The following is a 24,165-nucleotide window of genomic DNA, read 5'->3' as shown; positions in this document are numbered from 1 at the left end:
ACGCGAAGATATGAACAGAGTAATGCAGATTGACCAAGGCCAGGAATACAAGCTGCTCTCCAGTTGTTGCGAGCGCGTATCTGTGACCGGGAGATTTAAAGAAATAGAGCAGCTGACTAGCGCATGCCGCTGGAGAGAGAAAGCTGCCTCTCTCTGAATGAGCTGAGAGACCGTGAGGCTGGAGAAAGAGCCGTGGCGTGAACCAGCTCGAGAAGCAGAAACAGGGAAGCTGACCAGGAGAAGAAACACGCTGCGGGAACTCCAGAAGCCAACAGAGGGCTCCTGGGCGTTCGCAGGTTTTGGAGACAGCCGTCGCTTTACCGGAGCCTGAAGACACAAAGCCACCAGGTATCCTACCAAGACAAAGACAGAAAGCCAAGTTAATTTGTATATCAGTTGTGTCATGTGTCAAGGGAAACCCAAGGAACTGACATTGTTGAATAAAGCACCAAGGCAAGATAAATCCAGGGGAAGGGAACCACCCTCTGGAATAAGGAACTTTTGTGTTGGAGTTACACATTTTACTTTTGAAAATGTTTTAACCAAACAAGGCCAAAGACATTACCATTTTCACTTTATAGTTCAGTTTATCAGAAAGTGAGAGCCAGAATAGTACTTTGGACATGGGACAGTTTTGCTTTGGACATTCTGATATATATGATATGAAATGGCATTTATAACGCGCCTGTACACAATTGTTTCAAGGCGCGACGAGGCAAGGGAGGGGGAACAAAGGGAAGACAGACAACGATCCTACTAGGCCAGGTGTCATTCAGATTGTGCAAGTGCATGGGAAGGGGGAAAGGGAAAGTGCGGGGAGGAAGGGAGAGGGGAAAGTGCAGTACAAGTGATAGTAGAATAAATAAGATCAAATAAGATAAATAAAATGGCCAGCTGGTGGCAAGTGCAAGGTAAGTACAGAAATGAGTGCTGGTAAGGGGACTGTAGGGATACAGAAAACAGTCCCCAGGTGCAGGGGTTGCCAGGGAGGCAGTGCAGGTGGGCCACTGGCGGGGCCTTGGCCGAGAACAGAAGGGTGGCCAGGTAACCAGTGCAGTTTCTGTCAGGAATTCAGCAGGGGAGAGGGGGAGAGAAAGAAGAAGCAAAGAGGGAGGTTTTGAGGTGCTTCCGGAACCAGAGATGGTCCTCCTCAAGTTTCAGGGAGGCAGGAAGGCTGTTCCAGAGGGAGGCCCCTGCCGAAGAGAGAGATGTACCACCTGACGCTGACAGACGCTTGGTGTTGGTTTTAGGTAGGGAAACACCTCTAAGAGCAGGGACAGAGCGGCATTTCCCCCAACCCCTTTTATTTTAATACAAGTCTTTGAACAAAACCATGACTCCCTTGTGACTCCCTTGTGTCCGACTCATTTTGTACAGCCTAAATTCGTTCAAATGGGCCATACAGTAATACATATCAAGTCAAATTGGCCAATACCCTATCATCATGTCTAAAACCTTGGCTATGTCACCTTTTATGCATACATGGAACAGGCTCAGGCCTACTAGGAATGAAGCACCAGAGACCCAACTTGCTTCTTACAAAGCTGCTCACTGAAGCAAATATTGTCAGGGAACTCTTCATTCGGTAGTATGGTTGAGAAGTTTGTAAAAAGGAACTTCAGGGATTTGGAATTGTCATGCCGCGCCATTGCCAGTTGCTGGGCCACCTAGATATTCTCTGTTCAGAACTCCCCTTCCTTCCTTCTGTAACAATAGTTTCAACAAAACCAAAAAGAATGAACCCAGGTACTAGTCCTTCATATCCCCCTTAGCAAGCCTAAAGTATTCCCATGTACCAGCAGTATCAGAAGTTAGTTGATAACATCCATCGACTAAAAACCTACCTCGAGCATATGAAGTCATATGTCCAGAGCATACCTCAAACTGAGTTCAACATATTCTGAGTTTTTACTCACCAAAAACACAGTAAAGCCAAATACATAGAACTAGCTCTCTGCCATGAACATTGATGGTCTCATGCCACACTCACTCTCTAATGCTCTTTAACTTCACATCAAGAGTCAACTCACCTTCAAAATCTACAGAGCCAGAAAGTCTGATGATATACCATCAATGCCTTCCTACGAAAAGATACTTATATGTGAACAGTATAGACCCTGCTCCTGTCCCATCTGGGTGGAGGAAATGCTCATGGGTGTAGTCTTTGGCACCTATGAAGAGCATCCTCCATGCTCTACACACTCCTTACTTGTGACAAAGCATCATCACTTGTACAGTACTATGTACTACGTTACTTCTGGAAGCTAGGTACCTCCTCTGCTAAAATTGGGAGCACTTATAAATGAGCTAAATGGAAGTATGTAGGTTTTACAAATAAAGGCTACAAGGCAATAAATAGAATCAGGACTGCGAAAGACTACATCCCCCTTTCCCTTTTAGGAGGTCCCCTCTATGTTTCAAGCCCTTATGGCCTACTGTCATTGTTCTCTTCAAACCTCCACCAAATCTCCTAATGACATATTTCAATACTCCACAAATAAGCTACTAAGAACTGCCTATCAATCCTATATGCATATAAATACTGGAATGAGGAGACTGAACAGAGTAATGAAGATTAACGAGTTTGAGAAGCACATCACACTCTCTAGTGTTTGCAAACCTGTGATCGGTGCCGAACATTTAAAAATCCCAACCAGCATAGTGGGCAAATATGCTGCCTGGGAAAGCTTGGTCCCCTCGGTACGGACGGAGGTAGAACTGAGCCACAAAATAGACCATGGAGCCAGCCGACTCAGGGGGACAGTGAAGGAAGGAAAGACTGCAGATGTTGGTTCACCATATCAGAAACGTGACAGGAAGAAGAGGGAAGTCGTCCTGATGGCCGTGGGAGCCGAGAGCAGTACTAAAGCTGCCTGAACACAGAGAAGGGCTCCACTGCAAGGCGGGAGCCACAAGGGATGTAGGAGCAGCTGAGTGAAGCCAGCGAGCCTGTGAAAAGGAAGCAGGACCCTAGAACGCTGCAGCCCGTTTACCGCAGAAGAGCTGGAGAATGCCAAGGAAAGCCGGTGAGTCCTGAGAAGGGATGCTCCAAAAACATTATCAAGGACAGATAAGTGCAAGCAAAATGAATGAAAGGGAATTTGAGACCCGATGTCTGCAGAATAATAACAAAGTGAATGTGAGAAATATACAACAAGTATACAACGTGAGTATACCAGGCAAAGTCAAGTTTGCAAGTATGTAAAGTGAACCACATGAGACAAGCCCTGGCAGGAGAGTATACCAGGCAAAGTCAAGTTTGCAAGTGTGTAAAGTGAACCACATGAGAAAAGCTCTGGCATTAGAGTATACCAGGCATAGGAAAGTTTGCAAGTGTGTAAAAAGAAGCCACATGAGCAAGTTGTGGCAGGGGAGTACACCAGGCAACGCCAAGTCTAATTTGTTTTGTTGACCAGAGAACCCCCAACGAAGACTCATACCCTTAGGAGTTTCAAAATGTGTTATAGAGACCTGGGGAAGGGAGACAGCTCCGCAGGAATGAACTGAGATACCAAGAGGAGGGAGCTCTCCTCTTGGGCTATAAAGAACTTTGGATTTTATTTTATTTAATTTATTGTGCATTTGTAAGGCGCTTATACATCAAGTAATTTGCGTTTCAAAGGATGTGTAATTGATTCATTGCGTTAGTGAAGAGAAAACTGGGGAAGAGAGCCATCTCCTGGAACCTTGAACTTTTGTGTTGGAGTTACAATTTTTCATTTGATCTTGAACATTTGTGCACTTTCAAGCACAAAGCCATAATCCTTATCATATTAGAGTTACTTTTTTTCGGACACAGTACATTTTGCTTTGGATATCTTGGCACATAACAGACCCTTGGTTTTGGTAGATGTAGGCAAATACCTCTTATGGTAGGGACAGCAAGGCATTTTCCAACCCCCTTTTATTTTTAATAAAGGTTTATAGCCCAAACTACAAGCTCTCTGAGTCCGTGTCTCATTCCTGGCTCTTCACAGTTTGTTTAGCATGGTGTGTTCATGTGAAACAGACTGGTCTAAATCGTGCCACTCAAATTAAAGCAACACATATAAGCACTCAACTAAGTTGTATCTTCTGAAACGACTCACTCATTTACTCATTTGATTTTGCTATTTTAGGCAGTGGGCGAACGGACCATGTTGGAAGTCCAAAAAGGCTACCTGAGCACATATGTAAGTGAGGCATGTGTGACTCTCTACCCCAGCCCTACCAGCCTTTTAAAGACAGTGGGAAATCTACTGTTTTGCCTCTGCTTCCTGATAGGAGGTATGGCCAAGTGATTAGGTTGGTGACTGTGGATTGTGTGGCCTGGGCTTAAGTCCTGACTCCCCCACTTGGCCACATTGTGTAACCTGGGGAAAATCCCTCTCCAATCTTTAATCCGGGTTCCTTAATTAGAGAAAATTGGGAGCACTTAGAAACTAGATCAATGCCAGTATATCACTATAAGTAATGCATAAACTATAAATACTAGAAAAAGAGGTGCTCCCTGATGTAACACATGAAACTGCCCAGGTACCATCATGAAAGCAGCCCTGGCTCTAGTTACTCTAGATTATGTATCACTTATACTCATATTTGCAAGCAGTTTGTTTGCTTCATGCAATTAATTTAAAAGTCTGACACTCACTTATAACACCTGCTTTCACATGTTCGACCCTGAAGACCAAATAACCATTAGGCAAACATAAAATGATGTTAGCAAAGAGGTAAATGTTTAAATGGTCCATATGAGTGAGCTCTCGTGTTTGGCCGATGGATAGACAGAAATAGAGCAACAACAAAAAAAGAAGAGCTCCCCATTTTTGCTTCTTAGTGCATACATTACCACCAAGCTGGCATACCAATGCAATAGTATGCCAGTCAGTAGTGTCCTGGAAGTAAAAAATACAATGGATCGCAAATATAATTTCTTTTGATTTATACTGTTCCTTCTGTTTAGTTACATAATTTCTGATGCAAGCATGATGTACCAAAAGGATAGTGATGCCAACTAGAGTGTGAAACATAAATAGGGATTGAAATACTTGTTAATTTTTCATTGAGATTCCTGATTTTGGTAACATTGAAATCTATATCCAAGACAATTTAAGCCAGCCGGTGAATTCTCTCCCACCACCCTCCCATTCTGACCACATTTATCATGATGGTGAGCATTTCAAAGCATTTGCATTTTTTCTTGCTTTTTGACACTTGGACTAATTTAAAGGTTTCCCTCCAAACATCCATGGTTGAACCAGTGGAGCTGCGAAATTCCTTTGCTACTCAAAACGATAATTATAAGGTTGCGATGACAATGTCTTCTGTAACCAAAACTTGACAGAGGGACTCTGCTACCTGCCTAGTACCAGGTTCAGAATGCTGTCCAGTGACAGCGGCATAATCCTTGCAACCTCCCCTCTGTCCCTTAGCCATTGGATGCATAAGGATTGGCTGGTATCGCACTTTCATGCTAATCATCAATTTATTTTTAACTTTTTGTAATGAAAAGTTAAAACCTAATCATTCCCATCAAAGTTACCATCGAATCACTATATACTATATTATACAATAGATAAAACAATGAAAGCAATGACAATTCTATGACATAGTCTGGCTCATGCAAAAAATTTGGAGTACATCCAAAGGGCCACAGTTGCACCAATTATACAGGAGCCACAATATTTGCCATACAACTCATGATCTATGTTTGATTTGAAGGCCTTCAAAGTGGAGGTACAGAATTTGATTTGGGATCTAAATCAATAACATTATGTAATAAAAGAATAATAACTTAAACACTTAGAGCATTGCTTACTTATTTGCAGTACATATACAAATATATAGAGAGCATACCTTTGCGAAGGAGAACTTCAGGAGCAATGTAGTTTGGCGTCCCCACCAATGAATGGGCCAAACATCGGTGGTGCTGTTTGTTAGCTCTTTGCTCCAAGGTCTTTAACCGGTCCCCACATCTACAGTTTGACACGTCATCCCAAAAATCGCTAGGCTCCATGCTGTCTTGCCTGATGTGGTTCCCTTTTACCAATAAGAAAAATAGCATCTATAAAATCCTGCACATAAACCTCACATCCATGGAAATTCATTACCGAGTCGGACTGTCAGAAACAACCTAAGGTATAGCAGCCCCCAACATTCAATACAGGTTATCAAACAGACCACGATCCAATGAAATGTAAATGTATGAATTATCATGCATATGATATTAAGATCAGTGGCATCTCTACGTAGGGGACAGGGGACATTGTCCCCCATTTTATAGTGTCTGCTCCCCCCAAGCATGTCCGCCCCATCCGTGGGTGCTCTTGCTGGGAGCATCGGCAGACCCAGCGCTGGGTACATGCAGCAAGAAAATGTGTGAATTCTCTCATTGTACAGAGTTTCATTGGTGTACACTGTAGGAAGCTAACAGTTTTGTACATGGCAATATGACATTTCCAAACAAACCCAAGGTGGGGACCTCAACAATCTCTGGCACCTTGAGGTAGAGACATAATACAGCAAGGGTGGTACCAGGATAGCGAGAGAGACTGAAGAAGGCAGGCAAGAGAATATAAAAATCAAATAATTATTTTCATTTTATTTTGATTTGCATAAAAAACATCATTGAGCATTTTAATCAATTTTTTAAAAAAAAGAGAGAGAGAGCGTCCTACTAATCATGCATTCATAACATTCATTCAAACTAATTGAATCTCTAAAACATGTAAATATTTTAAAATATTAAGAGAATTCCAATTTCATTTCCATTATATTATTAATGGTTCCAAACAAAATGTCATTGTTAGTGACGGTTCATTCCAGACAAAGTATCGACTATTGGTGGCCATAAGTATGGATCTTCTTTACGAAACGGGCTTCCCAGTTGGTAAATAGTTTCGACTTGACAAATTATGTGAGTCTTCATCAGGATTGGATGAACATTAACAAAATTCTGCAAACCCAATTAGGTTTGCCTACTGGCTTGTCTTCCAGTAGCCTCTGGTGTATGTCTATGGTACTGGATCTCTCCAAAGAGACTAATCTTCAATCCACAGACTTATCGTCCAACCAATTAGATCCCATAAGTATCAGTTGAAATGGGTTTCTGCTGTGAAGAGATTTTTTCACACTGGACCGCTTCCTGTATGTTGAACTGCCGGGCGCGGTATTGTTTACACAACGCAGACGGAAAGGAAGAAAAAAAAAAAATTCTTCCCAAATGCGAGCGTGAATTCGCTCATAAAGGGATCTTTTATTCTTCATCTCGAACAAATTACCGACGATACGGGCATCTGAGAGGCGTAGGCAATTTGTTCGAGACGAAGATCGAAAGATCGCTTTATGAGCAATAATTGTTTCCTTTTTTAAAATGAAAGATAGGTCGGATCCAAGTGCTAGCCTCCGATTTGCCTAACTGACTCTTCTGCAAAATAGTTCAGCAGATTGATTTATAATAGAATTATTGATTGGGCCAGAATAAAAGCCTTGCAGAAGGGCAGTACGGGGTTTGAGAGGGAGTAGGAATTAAGGAGCAATCCGTAAACGCGAGTAACATTTTAGACAAAAATGTTCTTGGTAACAGTAGCCCTATTTTCTGGGGGTTTATGGATTTCGGGTCTGCCTTTGATCGTGTTAACCGCCAATAATTATTGGAATCATTATATTTGATAAGGCGGCCCATATTATCTATGCTGGTAGTGTTACAAAGAAATTTTTCTGCAATGGTTTCCCTTGATCAACAGGGCGCTCGGACCTCAGTGTTCTGATAATCTTGCAGCGTTAAATAGGTTTGTGTCCCGTTTAATCTTTATGTCAATAGGCCAAGAAAAGCCAGCAGGAACATTTGTGCAAGGGCTTATGCTGATGACGTCGTTCTCATACCCCGTACACCAAGACCACTTCTAAAACTTGTCACTTGATATATGAAATTCATGGCTGCCCTTGATATTTGTCTGAACACAAATAAATCTAACTTAATGTGCTGGGCCGGCGCAGTGGAAGACTGCCCCCAGCTTTAGCTGCGGTCAGCAAGCTGAAGTGGGTTAAACAATGTTATTTAGGGATTACTATTCTAAACAATCTGGACTGGGGCTCACAGGTCACTAGTTCAGAAACTAAAATGGCACAAGCGAATGATGCCCTTTTTTAATTTGGTACGGATCTGGGAATTTTTACTTTTGCCTCAATTTTACCTATTCATTGTGCAAAATCAATTGCGATCCATAGCTACTGTGATGAAGTTTGGGGTCATGCATCTGCTGCCCGAAATCAAGTAAAAGATATACCAGTTTCTCTGCCATATATTTGGTGTCTCATAAGGTGCTCCTAATGTTTAATACACAGTAATTCGTCATGAATTGGGCCTTATGCCACTCCAGACATGAGTAGACTAGAAACAACTTCAACTATTCCAAAAGTTTTTGACTCCACTGCCCTGTTCATTATTAGGTGAATGACATTGCTTGATTTGTGGAGTTCTTTTTGCTTAGCTAAATTGGCATCTCTGGAAGTCGACAAAGCTGACCTTATCTATAATCATACTAAGATAACAAAATCATTCTGGACTCTTGACTGGATTAGTACAAGAGAAAATCACATGGCGTATTATCTTTTTTGACAATGATCATCAGAATTAAAAATGTATGATAACATTCCTCGATAATTATTTACGACATCATAATGCAATTGTTAGAAATATCTTCATGATATTTAAATTTAATTACATTTTAACTAATGAAGCAAAGGTTGATTGGCTTAACATTCAAGAAGTCAAAGACTTTGTTGATTTTGCCAACTAAATGAGGAGACTTTAAAACACTGGTACATTGAATATGAAGCATTGTCCTCTAAAAGAAACTATTGTAAACGCGTTGTGTATAACAAAATGAGCCTATGTACATAGCATTTTTGGAGGAGAATTTTAAAAGGAAATCAAATATCCTTAATACATGTGGTGCTAAATCTTTTATAATGTATTTTGAATGTCTCTAATTGGTGATCTTGTATGAATTGTGAAACTACTTGTTGATGGTGACTTTTCATTTTTATTAATTTTATAACAAATGCTCATGTATTTGCATTTTTCTAATTTTTGTGAAAGGTTTTATGTATAAAACATTCCACAAATTAAAAAATATATATATTTAATTCACCCCAATGCTGGTCTAGGCTATGTATTTGACCTGAAAAAATGTAAACGTTACAATTTTGGGTAAGACTGTGGAAAATAGGAATCATCACCCAACTCACTGGGCTATACATGATCTGGAAGATTTGGAGGTTATCTCATTTAGTCCATGATGCAATATTTTAAAAAGCAGTTTGCTCTGTTGGGTCTTTCAGACATATTTTTTGTTCCAGCTACTGCGCCTTTAATGGATACAACATTTTGGGGTTTTAAATATACCACTTTAAAGAAAGAACAGAAGTATATTTCCCAACAAAGAAACAGTTTAGTACGTCATTATTTTTAGTTTTATGTGCATCATGTGGAAAATTACTTCGGCTGGATTGATAATCCTTGTTAGAGGGTGTATTGTTCAACCACAAGGCCAATCAATCACCTTCCGCTAGCTTTTGTAATACATAGGTGGAATTGTAATAGAAACTCTAATATGTTGTGATTTTAAAAAAAAATCCTTTGTGGCAAATTTTAAACCTCTTAGGGGAAAATATTTAATCCCGATTCTTAAAAGGTTATCATTTACGATCTCTTAATGGTACAAAAAATAAACTAAAATCAATGTAACTTTTGCTATGCACTCTTACATTGAACAAGCATCATCAGAAAAAGATGTTGTTAATTATTTATTTTCTTCAATGCTGTATTTATTTGTTTTCATGTGTTTATTGTGCTTCTATGATGGTGTTTGCGCTTCAAAACAAATATTATGAATAAAACAAACATCTTTCATACAGTTTGATGGAAACGAAAATCAGGAATATATATGGGATACATTACTCACCGTAATCGTATTTCTGATGCTTGTATCTGCTTAGATTCACATGCTGTGCATAGGCCGACATCTAGTGGAAGCTGCGGAGTATTACAGTTTGTTTTTCGAAACTCGAAAATGGGCGTCGACACAGGCGTGCCAGTAATACTATCCCTAGTGTGACGTCCACTGTACCCAAGATCCCTCACGCGTCTAGGATCCTCAGATTGTATTTTTTCTGACATGAGGAAGCATGAGGAGTAGCGTGAGTACAGATAATCCAAGCAGATAGACAGAAAGGTAAGACTACAAGCAATCATGCGCCTTCTCTCGGAGGGGAGGAAGGGTGGGTCGCATGTGAATCTAAGCAGATACACGCATCATAAATACGATTACGGTGAGTAATGTATCCCTTCTGAGGCTTGTGGAATCTGCTTAGATCACATGCTGTGCATAGATTAGCGAGCAGTACCAGAAGAAGGAGGTGGGATGTGAGAAGGGTCATGAGCAAACAGGTGTCTTAGAACCGCTTGTCCCACTTGTGTATCTGTCTTGGAATGAGTGTCAATGCAGTAATGCTGAGTAAAAGTGTGAATGGAGCTCCAAGTAGCTGCTTTGCAAATGGTGTCGAGGGGAACATTTGCAATGAAAGCCAGAGTGGCCCCAATGCCTCTAGTAGAGTGGGCTCTTGGCGTAAAAGGCAGAGTTTTCTCAGAAAGAGAGTAACACAGCTGTATACAGTTGATAATCCACTTCGAGATAGCGCCTTTAGAGACGCGATCTCCCTCTCTGCCTGTAGCTACGGAGACAAACAGTTGATCTGTTTTCCTTAGCGGTCTGGTTTTATTTACATAGTAGAGGACCGCCCTACGCACATCTAGGGTGTGTAGTTTCACCTCAGCCGAGCTTTGCGGGTTCTGGAAGAAAGCCGGAAGCTCGATGGACTGGTTTACATGGAACTTAGATATAAATTTAGGTGAGAACCTAGGGTGTGTGCGTAAAACCAGTTTGTCTTTATGGATAGTAAAGAAAGGATCCTGCACTGACAGAGCCTGAATTTCACTGACCCTTCTTATAGAGGTAATGGCTACTAAGAAGGCCGTTTAATACGTCAGGTGTTTGAGACTACTTTTATGCATGGGTTCGAAAGGGGGGCCCATGAGCTTAGCTAGCACCACATTAAGGTCCCATCCTGGCGGTGGGTTCGAAATAGGAGGGTGAAGTCTCTTTACTCCTTCCATGAAGGCTTTAACTACTGGTACTTTCCACCACGACACCCTGTTATGGGATGTGGTGTAAGCCGAGAGGACTGCCAGGTGTACTTTCAGAGAGTTAAAAACCAATCCTGCATCCAGCAGGTGTAGCATGTATGTCACAATGTTGGAAGGAGTGCAATTAACAGGGTTGATTTGTTTATTCTGGCACCAAATAACGAATCTCTTCCACTTGTCAAAGTAACAGTGCCTTGTGTTTGGTTTCCTGGATTCTTTTAGGATGTCCATACACCTCTGTGGTAAATTGAGATGTCCAAACTCTATGACCTCAGGAGCCATGCTGCCAGGTTCATTGAGATGGGTTGCTGGTGCACTGTCTGACCTTGTTGCTGGGGCAGTAGGTTGTACCAGGCTGGAAGTTTGATGGGCTCGCACACCGCCATCTTGCGTAGGTGTGGAAACCATGGTTGTCTCGCCCACATGGGAGCAACTAGGATGAGCGTCATCGATTCCTTGTTCATCTTGTACACCACTTTCCTGATGAGAGGAGTTGGTGGAAAAGCGTACGCAAACATCCCTGACCAGTTCATCCACAGGGCGTTCCCTTGGGAGTCTGGCTGGGGGAACCTGGATGCAAATCCTGGGCATTGTTTGTTTTCGCTTGTGGCGAATAAGTCTATAGTGGGGAAACCCCACTGAGAGAAGAGATCTTCTACGATCTTTCTGTGAAGGACCCATTCGTGTTCTTCTGGGAGGGAGTCTCTGCTTAGAGCATCCGCTAGGGAATTGAGCTCCCCTGGAACATGTTGCGATGACAGGAAGATGTTCCGTTTGAGTGCCCATATCCAGATTTTCTGGGCAAGCTTGGACAGATTTGGCGAACGAGTCCCTCCTTGCTTGTTCAGATAGAACATGGCTGTCGTGCTGTCCGTCAGGATCTGCACCGACAAGTTTAGTAGATAGGGCTTGAACGCCCGAAGCGCTCTGAATACTGCCAGAAGCTCTAGCAGGTTTATGTGGTTCTTGGCTACTGAGTGAGACCAGAGACCCTGAGCTGTGTGGTGGAGATGGTGAGCTCCCCACCCAGTCAGGCATGCATCTGTAGTCACCACTGCTTGTACTTCGGGATCGTAAAAGGTTTTTCCCCTTGCGAGATTCTCTCTTGTCCACCAGTGTAGGCTCTGTACAAGTGTTGGCGAAACGACCACTAGATCGTCCCACTGACCACTTGCCTGAGACCACTGTTTCGCCAACCATTCCTGCATGGGACGCATGCGCAGACGCGCGTGGGGGACCAGGTAAATGCATGACGCCATCATGCCCAGTAACCGCATTGCTTTGCGTACCGTTATTTGTTGACCGGACTGATAATGTGGAATTTGCAGTAGTATATTCCGAATTCTTTCTTCCGAAGGGAAGGTCAACCCTTTCTGAGTATCTAGGATTGCTCCTAGGAACTGTTTTGAGGTGCTTGGCACCAGGCTTGACTTCTTCTCGTTGATTGAGAAGCCTAATTCGTGGAGGAGATTGATAGTCCTTTGAATGTTTGTCCTGCAAATCCTTGGGGTTTCCCCCGTTATGAGCCAGTCGTCCAGATAAGGGTACACTGGGATTGCCTCCCTGCGTAGGTGTGCAGCTGCCACCACCAGTACCTTGGTGAATACCCTTGGTGCTGAAGTTATCCCGAAGGGCAGTACCTTGAATTGGTAGTGGCGACTGTCCACCTTGAAGCGCAAGTACTTTCTGTGCGCCGGGAGCATGGAAATATGAAAATAAGCCTCTTTCATATCCAAGGTTGCCATGTAATCCCCCTTTTTTAGGAGGGGGATTACCTCTTGTAGCGTGGTCATACAGAATTTTTGGGGCTTGACATACTTGTTGGCAGGCCGTAAGTCCAATACTGGGCGCATTGTCAAATCTTTCTTTGGCACAAGGAAGTAAGTTGAATAGATACCCTTGTTTACCTGGTGTCCTGGGACGAGTTCTATCGCGTCCTTTTCTAGCAGAATGGCGATCTCCTCGAGAAGGATCTTCTGATGTTCTAAGGAGTGTACTCTTTGTCGTGGAGGATGGTTCCGGGGACGCTGCAGTAATTCTATACAATATCCTGTGGACACTGTTGACAGCACCCATCTGTCTGAGGTGATCCCTTCCCAAACCTGGGTGAAGTTGGAAATGCGTCCCCCTACTGGGGTTGCGTGAGAAGGGACCCTGAACTGAGCGTCACTGCTTTGGTGGAGGCGTGCCACCTCCCTTATTGGGGCTGCCTCTGCCTCTCCCACGACCTCTTTTGTTACCCCTGCCGTAACCTTGGGTAGACTGCTGCTGGCTGTTGTTCCACTGTGTACCCTGTCCCTGGGCATAGTTGCCTCTTTGTGAATTTTGGCTGCGTGGGCGACGAAAATTACTGTTCCCCCTCTGGTTAGGGGGTTTGTTGGTTAGTTGGCCAAGGGATTTCAGTGTTTCGTATTCTTCCTTGGCGTTTTTTAGTGTGTCTTCGACCGCTTTCCCAAACAATAGATCTGGTTCCACCGGCTTATCTATTAATGAAGCCTGAGTTTCTGTTTTGAACCCCGACTGCCGTAACCACGCATGTCTCTTGATAACAGTACCTTCTGCTATCAATCTCCCTGCGTTGTCCGCGGCGTCGAAAGTTGCTTTTAATATGCAACCAGACACGGCTCTCCCTTCTGCCGAGATCCGAGCCAATTGGCCTTTTAACGGTTCAGGAGCAGAGGCTATGAGTGCCGCGACCTCTTCCCATTGATGGCAGTTGTAGCTGGCCAACAGGGTGGTGGAGTTAGCAATCCTTGCTTGGTAGGCGGACGTTGAGGCTACCTTCCTGCCAAACCCGTAAAGTGTTTTGCTTTCCTTGTCGGGAGGAGCTTCTGACGAAGATAAGGGTGTTCCAGCCCTTTTCCGAGTGTTGGTAACAACTAGGGAGTCTGGTTTAAGATGTCCTCTTATATAGAGAGGGTCAGACTGGGCTGCCCGGAAAAGTTTTTCGACCCTGGGGTTGACAGCTCTGGTGAGGTTTGGGTTCACCAGGGATGGATCTATTCTTCGTTGGATGGATTTAAGGATAGGGATGGTCTGAGCGTCCGGCCTCCTCTCTTCCACCAACTCTTCTGCGAAGTCCCTTTCCTCCTGTACACCGTGGGTGTCGATGTGAAAATGTTCTGCCGCGCGAGCGAGAACCTCATTAAGGAGGGGTTGGTTATCGACTGGCGAGTCGGTAATAGGGGCTTCGTTCTCTACCGTGGAATCTACTCTGTAAATTTCCTGCTCATCTTCTCCCTCCTCCTGGTCCTCATCATCCGCATAGTATTCCGCCCCGGTTTGTTCCTCCATAATTTCAAACTCCTGGTCCCCCTCAGGGAAAGGCTCTCCTTGGTACCTGGGGTGTGGAGTAGAGTATGGAGTAGAGTAAGGCTGCACCTCAAAGGGTTCAGGTCTTTCAAACCGGGCCTTTTTACTTAGGGGGATAGGATCAGTGGAACCTGAGGGTGTGGCCCCCTGAGGGTCGTACGAGAGGAAATGCTCTGGATTCTTGTCGTAAAAATCTGCCAAGGAAGACATCCTTGACATGACCCTGTCTATGTCTTCACTGGACCAATTTTTGGAACAGGGGATGACTTTAGTAGGCAATTTTGGGGACTTATCAAGGGTACCCTTGCTGGATGTTGCATTAGACTTGTATCTGTCTGTGTGCTTTGGGGGAAAGGATGGCCTTACAGGAGTGGAAGAAAGTGCTTTCCGCTGTTTCCCCCCTTCCCCGTGCGTGGAAAAGTGTTTTCCCTGTCCCTTGGAGGCCCCGGAGACTTTCGACGTCTGGCGTCGAGGATCGGAAGAGGTATCTGTGTCTTTCGAGCGTGGGGCCTCTCTGATGTTAACTGCGGGCTCCATCTCTTGGAGCGCGGCCTGGGGATGGAAGTCGTCTTCTTCCTCCAACGATCGAACTTCCGTTAGTCTAGGGAGCGAGGCACTCTTGGCAAGAGTGGATGATTGCCTTGCGTCAAGAGGCGATCTCGATCGAGAGCGCCCAGAGGACACCGAGTCGGACCGTTCTATCTGTGCCTCTTTCCGAGAAGTCAACATCGTCGAGGTTCGGTTGGACTTAGTGTGTTTAGTGTGTGTAGGGTGTGTAGCGCTTGCGTCGCCGGGGGTCTTCCCCATAGCCGCCCTGCCGGACGACCTTCCGAGGTCGGGGACCTGCGCTCGGCTGTCTTTCGACGCCGTAATGCCCTCGCCGTCCGAAAGTACGGCGTCGCTGCCATCGCTGAAGGCGCCCTCCGCTGCCATGGCCGCCTGCCTGGCGTGGTGGGCCCAACGCTTTGTCGAACGGTCCTTAAGTGTCTTAGGTTTAAACCTACTACACGCTCTGCAGTTCGCTTCGGGGTGGTCCCTCGGCAAGCAGAGATTGCACGTGGCGTGCCTGTCGACCCAAGGGTATTTGCGGTTGCACTTGGGGCAGAATTGGAAAGGGGTACCCTCCATACGCACCTTGAGGCAGCGGGCTGGTAAGTGTAGGAAATATATAAGGTGTACCTATATATCAAGAGTGAAGAGTATGTACCACCCCCCACTCTCCCTACTTGCAGGGCCGAGGCCAGCGGCCTACTAGGCCCGGGCCGAGGCCAGCGGCCTTCCAAGGCCCCGATCCGTCGTGCAGCAGCCGACGGTCGATGTCTTCTCCAGCCGTCGTCGAGTATCGAGGGTTGGGGTGGGGAAGGATGTCAATAAGAATTATAAATTTGATTATTAGCAAAAGTATGGCTAAGGCCAGGGGACTCCGCAAATGCTTCCGACCAGTATGGCGGAAAAAAACAATCTGAGGATCCTAGACGCGTGAGGGATCTTGGGTACAGTGGACGTCACACTAGGGATAGTATTACTGGCACACCTTTGTCGACGCCCATTTTCGAGTTTCGAAAAACAAACTAATACTCCGCAGCTTCCACTAGATGTCGGCCTATGCACAGCATGTGATCTAAGCAGATTTCACAAGCCTCAGAAATATATATATGATACATTACTCACCGTAATCGTATTTCTGATGCTTGTATCTGCTTAGATTCACATGCTGTGCATAGGCCGACATCTAGTGGAAGCTGCGGAGTATTACAGTTTGTTTTTCGAAACTCGAAAATGGGCGTCGACACAGGCGTGCCAGTAATACTATCCCTAGTGTGACGTCCACTGTACCCAAGATCCCTCACGCGTCTAGGATCCTCAGATTGTATTTTTTCTGACATGAGGAAGCATGAGGAGTAGCGCGAGTACAGATAATCCAGGCAGATAGACAGAAAGGTAAGACTACAAGCAATCATGCGCCTTCTCTCGGAGGGGAGGAAGGGTGGGTCGCATGTGAATCTAAGCAGATACAAGCATCAGAAATACGATTACGGTGAGTAATGTATCCCTTCTGAGGCTTGTGGAATCTGCTTAGATCACATGCTGTGCATAGATTAGCGAGCAGTACCAGAAGAAGGAGGTGGGATGTGAGAAGGGTCATGAGCAAACAGGTGTCTTAGAACCGCTTGTCCCACTTGTGTATCTGTCCTGGAATGAGTGTCAATGCAGTAATGCTGAGTAAAAGTGTGAATAGAGCTCCAAGTAGCTGCTTTGCAAATGGTGTCGAGGGGAACATTTGCAATGAAAGCCAGAGTGGCCCCAATGCCTCTAGTAGAGTGGGCTCGTGGCGTAAAAGGCAGAGTCTTTTCAGAAAGAGAGTAACACAGCTGTATACAGTTGATAATCCACTTCGAGATAGCGCCTTTAGAGACGCGATCTCCCTCTCTGCCTGTAGCTACGGAGACAAACAGTTGATCTGTTTTCCTTAGCGGTCTGGTTTTATTTACATAGTAGAGGACCGCCCTGCGCACATCTAGGGTGTGTAGTTTCACCTCAGCCGTGCTTTGCGGGTTCTGGAAGAAAGCCGGAAGCTCGATGGACTGGTTTTCATGGAACTTTGATATAAATTTAGGTGAGAACCTAGGGTGTGTGCGTAAAACCAGTTTGTCTTTGTGGATAGTAAAGAAAGGATCCTGCACTGACAGAGCCTGAATTTCACTGACCCTTCTTATAGAGGTAATGGCTACTAAGAAGGCCGTTTTATAAGTCAGGTGTTTGAGACTACTTTTATGCATGGGTTCGAAAGGGGGGCCCATGAGCTTAGCTAGCACCACATTAAGGTCCCATCCTGGCGGTGGGTTCGAAATAGGAGGGTGAAGTCTCTTTACTCCTTCCATGAAGGCTTTAACTACTGGTACTTTCCACCACGACACCCTGTTATGGGATGTGGTGTAAGCCGAGAGGGCTGCCAGGTGTACTTTCAGAGAGTTAAAAACCAATCCTGCATCCAGCAGGTGGAGCATGTATGTCACAATGTTGGAAGGAGTGCAATCAACAGGGTTGATTTGTTTATTCTGGCACCAAATAACGAATCTCTTCCACTTGTCAAAGTAACAGTGCCTTGTGTTTGGTTCCTGGATTCTTTTAGGATGTCCATACACCTCTGTGGTAAATTGAGATGTCCAAACTCTATGACCTCAGGAGCCATGCTGCCAGGTTCATTGAGTTGGGTTGCTGGTGCACTGTTTGACCTTGTTGCTGGGACAGTAGGTTGTACCAGGCTGGAAGTTTGATGGGTTCGCACACCGCCATCCTGCGTAGGTGTGGAAACCATGGTTGTCTCGCCCACATGGGAGCAACTAGGATGAGCGTCATCGATTCCTTGTTCATCTTGTACACCACCTTCCTGATGAGAGGAGTTGGTGGGAAAGCGTACGCAAACATCCCTGACCAGTTCATCCACAGGGCGTTCCCTTGGGAGTCTGGCTGGGGGAACCTGGATGCAAATCCTGGGCATTGTTTGTTTTCGCTTGTGGCGAATAAATCTATAGTGGGGAAACCCCACTGAAAGAAGAGATCTTCTACGATCTTTCTGTGAAGGACCCATTCGTGTTCTTCTGGGAGGGAGTTTCTGCTTAGAGCATCCGCTAGGGAATTGAGCTCCCCTGGAACATGTTGCGATGACAGGAAGATGTTCCGTCTGAGTGCCCATATCCAGATTTTCTGGGCAAGCTTGAACAGATTTGGCGAACGAGTCCCTCCTTGCTTGTTCAGATAGAACATGGCTGTCGTGCTGTCCGTCCGGATCTGCACCGACAAGTTTAGTAGATGGGGCTTGAACGCCCGAAGCGCTCTGAATACTGCCAGAAGCTCTAGCAGGTTTATGTGGTTCTTGGCTACTGAGTGAGACCAGAGACCCTGAGCTGTGTGGTGGAGATGGTGAGCTCCCCACCCAGTCAGGCATGCATCTGTAGTCACCACTGCCTGTACTTCTGGATCGTAAAAGGGTTTTCCCCTTGCGAGATTCTCTCTTGTCCACCAGTGTAGGCTCTGTACAAGTGTTGGCGAAACGACCACTAGATCGTCCCACTGACCACTTGCCTGAGACCACTGTTTCGCCAACCATTCCTGCATGGGACGCATGCGCAGTCGCGCGTGGGGGACCAGGTAAATGCATGACGCCATCATGCCCAGTAACCGCATTGCTTTGCGTACCGTTTTTTGTTGACCGGACTGATAATGTGGAATTTGCAGTAGTATATTCCGAATTCTCTCTTCCGAAGGGAAGGTCAACCCTTTCTGAGTATCTAGGATTGCTCCTAGGAACTGTTTTGAGGTGCTTGGCACCAGGCTTGACTTCTTCTCGTTGATTGAGAAGCCTAATTCGTGGAGGAGGTCGATAGTCCTTTGAATGTTTGTCCTGCTAATTCCTGGGGTTTCCCCAGTTATGAGCCAGTCGTCCAGATAAGGGTACACTGGGATTGCCTCCCTGCGTAGGTGTGCAGCTGCCACCGCCAGTACCTTGGTGAATACCCTTGGTGCTGAAGCTATCCCGAAGGGCAGTACCTTGAATTGGTAGTGGCGACTGTCCACCTTGAAGCGCAAGTACTTTCTGTGCGCCGGGAGCATGGAAATATGAAAATAAGCATCTTTCATATCCAAGGTTGCCATGTAATCCCCCTTTTTTTAGGAGGGGGATTACCTCTTGTAGCGTGGTCATACGGAATTTTTGGGGCTTGACATACTTGTTGGCAGGCCGTAAGCCCAATACTGGGCGCATTGTCAAATCTTTCTTTGGCACAAGGAAGTAAGTTGAATAGATACCCTTGTTTACCTGGTGTCCTGGGACGAGTTCTTTCGCGTCCTTTTCTAGCAGAATGGCGATCTCCTCGAGAAGGATCTTCTGATGTTCTAAGGAGTGTACTCTTTGTCGTGGAGGATGGTTCCGGGGACGCTGCAGTAATTCTATACAATATCCTGTGGACACTGTTGACAGCACCCATCTTTCTGAGGTGATCCCTTCCCAAGCCTGGGTGAAGTTGGAAATGCGTCCCCCTACTGGGGTTGCGTGAGAAGGGACCCTGAACTGAGCGTCACTGCTTTGGTGGAGGCGTGCCACCTCCCTTGTTGGGGCTGCCTCTGCCTCTCCCACGACCTCTTTTGTTACCCCTGCCGTAACCTTGGGTAGACTGCTGGCTGTTGTTCCACTGTGTACCCTGTCCCTGGGCATAGTTGCCTCTTTGTGAATTTTGGCCGCGTGGGCGACGAAAATTACTGTTCCCCCTCTGGTTAGGGGGTTTGTTGGTTAGTTGGCCAAGGGATTTCAGTGTTTCGTATTCGTCCTTGGTGTTTTTCAGTGCGTCTTCGACCGCTTTCCCAAACAATAGTTCGGGTTCCACCGGCTTGTCTATTAATGAAGCCTGAGTTTCTGTTTTGAATCCCGACTGCCGTAACCACGCATGTCTTTTGATAACAGTACCTTCTGCTATCAATCTCCCTGCGTTGTCTGCGGCGTCGAAAGTTGCTTTCAATATGCAACCAGACACGGCTCTCCCTTCTGCCGAGATCCGAGCCAATTGTCCCTTTAACGGTTCAGGAGCAGAGGCTATGAGTGCCGCGACCTCTTCCCATTGATGGCAGTTGTAGCTGGCCAACAGGGTGGTGGAGTTAGCAATCCTTGCTTGGTAGGCGGACGTTGAGGCTACCTTCCTGCCAAACCCGTAAAGTTTCTTGCTCTCCTTGTCGGGAGGAGCTTCTGACGAAGATAAAGGTGTTCCAGCCCTCTTCCGAGTGTTGGTAACAACTAGGGAGTCTGGTTTAAGATGTCCTCTTATATAGAGAGGGTCAGACTGGGCTGCCCGGAAAAGTTTTTCGACCCTGGGGTTGACTGCTCTGGTGAGGTTAGGGTTCACCAGGGACGGATCTATTCTTCGTTGGATGGATTTAAGGATAGGGATGGTCTGAGCGACCGGCCTCCTCTCTCCCACCAACTCTTCTGCGAAGTCCCTTTCCTCCTGTACACCGTGGGTGTCGATGTGAAAATGTTCTGCCGCGCGAGCGAGAACCTCGTTAAGGAGGGGCTGGTTATCGACTGGCAAGTCGGTAATTGGGGCTTCGTCCTCTACCGGGGAATCTACTCTGTAAATTTCCTGCTCCTCATCATCCGCATAGTATTCCGTCCCGGTTTGTTCCTCCATAATTTCAAACTCCTGGTCCCCCTCAGGGAAAGGCTCTCCTTGGTACCTGGGGTGTGGAGTAGAGTATGGAGTAGAGTAAGGCTGCACCTCAAAGGGTTCAGGTCTTTCGAACCGGGCCTTTTTACTAAGGGGGATAGGATCAGTGGAACCTGAGGGTGTGGCCCCCTGAGGGTCATACGAGAGGAAATGCTCTGGATTCTTGTCGTAAAAATCTGCCAAGGAAGACATCCTTGACATGACCCTGTCTATGTCTTCACTGGACCATTCTTTGGAACAGGGGATGACCTTAGTAGTCAACTTAGGGGACTTATCAAGGGTACCCTTGCTGGATGTTGATCTCTCAGTAGACTTGTATTTGTTTGTCTGCTTCGGGGGGGAAGGATGGTCTTACAGGAGTGGAAGAATGTGCTTTCCGCTGTTTCCCCCCCCCTCCCCGTGCGTGGAAAAATGTTTTCCCTGTCCCTTGGAGGCCCCGGAGACTTTCGACGCCTGGCGTTGAGGATCGGAAGAGGTATCTGTGTCTTTCGAGCGTGGGGCCTCGCTGGTGTTAACTGCGGGCTCCGTCTCTTGGAGCGCGGCCTGGGGGTGGAAGTCGTCTTCGTCCTCCGACGATCGAACTTCCGTTAGTCTAGGGAGCGAGGCACTCTTGGCAAGAGTGGATGATTGCCTTGCGTCATGAGGCGATCTCGATCGAGAGCGCCCAGAGGACACCGAGTCGGACCGTTCTATCTGTGCCTCTTTCCGAGAAGTTGACGTCGTCGAGGTTCGGTTGGACTTAGTGTGCTTAGTTTGTGTAGGGTGTGTAGCGCTTGCGTCGCCGGGGGTCTTCCCCATAGCCGCCCTGCCCGGACGACCTTCCGAGGTCGGGGACCTGCGCTCGGCTGTCTTTCGACGCCGTAATGCCCTCGCCGTCCGAAAGTACGGCGTCGCTGCCATTGCTGAAGGCGCCCTCCGCTGCCATGGCCGCCTGCCTGGCGTGGTGGGCCCAACGCTTTGTCGAACGGTCCTTAAGTGTCTTAGGTTTAAACCTACTACACGCTCTGCAGTTCGCTTCGGGGTGGTCCCTCGGCAAGCAGAGATTGCACGTGGCGTGCCTGGCGACCCAAGGGTATTTGCGGTTGCACTTGGGGCAGAATTGGAGAGGGGTACCCTCCATACGCACCTTGAGGCAGCGGGCTGGTAAGTGTAGGAAATATATAAGGTGTACCTATATACCAAGTGTGAAGAGTATGTACCACCCCCCACTCTCCCTACTTGCAGGGCCGAGGCCAGCGGCCTACTAGGCCCGGGCCGAGGCCAGCGGCCTTCCGAGGCCCAGATCCGTCGTGCAGCAGCCGACGGTCGATGTCTTCTCCAGCCGTCGTCGAGTGTCAAGGGTCGACGTTGGGTGGGGAAGGATGTCAAAGAATTATAAATTAGCAAAAGTATGGCTAAGGCCAGGGGACTCCGCAAAATGCTTCCGACCAGTATGGCGGAAAAAAACAATCTGAGGATCCTAGACGCGTGAGGGATCTTGGGTACAGTGGACGTCACACTAGGGATAGTATTACTGGCACGCCTGTGTCGACGCCCATTTTCGAGTTTCGAAAAACAAACTGTAATACTCCGCAGCTTCCACTAGATGTCGGCCTATGCACAGCATGTGATCTAAGCAGATTCCACAAGCCTCAGAAATATATATATATATATATATATATATATATATATATATATATATATATTGTCGACCCAAGGGTATTTGCGGTTGCACTTGGGGCAGAATTGGAAAGGGGTACCCTCCATACGCACCTTGAGGCAGCGGGCTGGTAAGTGTAGGAAATATATAAGGTGTACCTATATATTAAGAGTGAAGAGTATGTACCACCCCCCACTCTCCCTACTTGCAGGGCCGAGGCCAGCGGCCTACTAGGCCCGGGCCGAGGCCAGCGGCCTTCCGAGGCCCAGATCCGTCGTGCAGCAGCCGACGGTCGATGTCTTCTCCAGCCGTCGTCGAGTGTCGAGGGTCGACGTTGGGGTGGGGAAGGATGTCAATAAAGAAAGTTAATAGTTAATTTTCAATAATTAGCAAAAGTATGGCTAAGGCCAGGGGACTCCGCAAGATGCTTCCAACCAATATGGCGGAAAAAAACAATCTGAGGATCCTAGACGCGTGAGGGATCTTGGGTACATTGGACATCACACTAGGGATAGTATTACTGGCACGCCTGTGTCGACGCCCATTTTCGAGTTTCGAAAAACAAACTGTAATACTCCGCAGCTTCCACTAGATGTCGGCCTATGCACAGCATGTGATCTAAGCAGATTGCACAAGCCTCAGAAATATATATTTATATATATATATATATATAGTCCAGATGTTTGTTTCCAGCAAACTGTATGCGTGCTTTGTCAGTTCTGTTCATATTTGCTTGTCTACACTCTATATCAAGCACCATTGGATTGGGTAATAATGCTATCATTACAGCTCTTAAAAGCATGACGAATCTGGCATTAGGTGCTTTATGAAATGTTACATTATTACAAGCAAGGGACAGAACAATCCTCCTTAAAGAGAAGTATATGAAAAGCTAACCCTATGGAGGAAAAAGAGAAGCAAAATTTATCAGGTTAATCCAAAAAAGTAAGGTTGTTGGGCAGAAACTGCAACATTGAGAACAAGCATGCCAAGGCAGAGAAAGATAATGACCAGCTAACTTTCCTTGCAATATCAATGAGTTCTCTTATCGGGCATGAGGATTCTTCCTTCTAGTTGCTAACATGTGCCCACTTACTAACATCTTGTCCATTATCAGTTTCTGTGTATACTTTAGCGAATACCTTCTTCTACTTGCTTATTCTTTCAGCAAACGCTGAGCTGCCTCAGACCTACATAATTATATGTAAAGGACATGGCTTCCACCAATTTGTATTTAGTCACTTATCTACAGAATTGTATTCTCCCTCCTGAACCTCTTTTAACACAAGGTGGTTAATGCAGGACAGTGAAGGAGTTTGGGGAACAGATTCACAAGAGCCTAGATGTGACTTACAAGAGAGCCTGCCTATAGAACATAATTTGAACCCCAAAAGCAATTGACAGGACAGAATGATTGCCAGAAGAGCAGGCACAAGGCATCTGAACACGTACAATTAGAAGCGCAACCTCGCATGAGAGTGTCCTCAGGGCCACTCACCTAGTCTACCTATAGAAAAGGGCCTTCTAGTATATTCAGGGGCTTCTGGCCTTCTCAGAGAGGTTGGGTATTGGGCCCATTCATGCACCCTGTCGTGTACTGATGCAGATTATGTTTACAGTAGCGGTCTGAACCATGCCCTTTTCTGGCAGTGCATCGTGCTATAGTGCCTCAAATTGATTGGAAGAAGCCACAAGGTGGCATTTTAGCACTATATAAAACACCAAAGCAAACAATAGGCAAAGAAAATAAATGTGCAAGACCAGCAGGATTAAAGGAAGCATGATTGTGCAGGAGATGGCCACATTAA

At 46.1% G+C, this 24,165-nt stretch overlaps 1 protein-coding gene across 2 annotated transcripts in view; it reads right to left on the bottom strand.

Annotated features, from left to right (window-relative positions):
• Positions 1-24,165, bottom strand: part of LATS2 (large tumor suppressor kinase 2) — a 283,239-nt gene that overhangs the window by 11,975 nt on the left and 247,099 nt on the right. For both annotated transcript variants that reach the window (XM_069639030.1, XM_069639031.1), the window contains exon 6: positions 5,836-6,018. In XM_069639030.1, coding sequence (XP_069495131.1) covers positions 5,836-6,018 — 183 coding nt within the window. The remainder of the gene's footprint in view (positions 1-5,835; positions 6,019-24,165) is intronic.

This window comes from Ambystoma mexicanum, chromosome 7q (assembly GCF_040938575.1).
Source record: "Ambystoma mexicanum isolate Mex_15411 chromosome 7q, UKY_AmexF1_1, whole genome shotgun sequence".
In the NCBI taxonomy this organism is placed as follows: domain Eukaryota; kingdom Metazoa; phylum Chordata; class Amphibia; order Caudata; family Ambystomatidae; genus Ambystoma; species Ambystoma mexicanum.
This window is presented reverse-complemented; position numbering and strand designations above follow the sequence as displayed.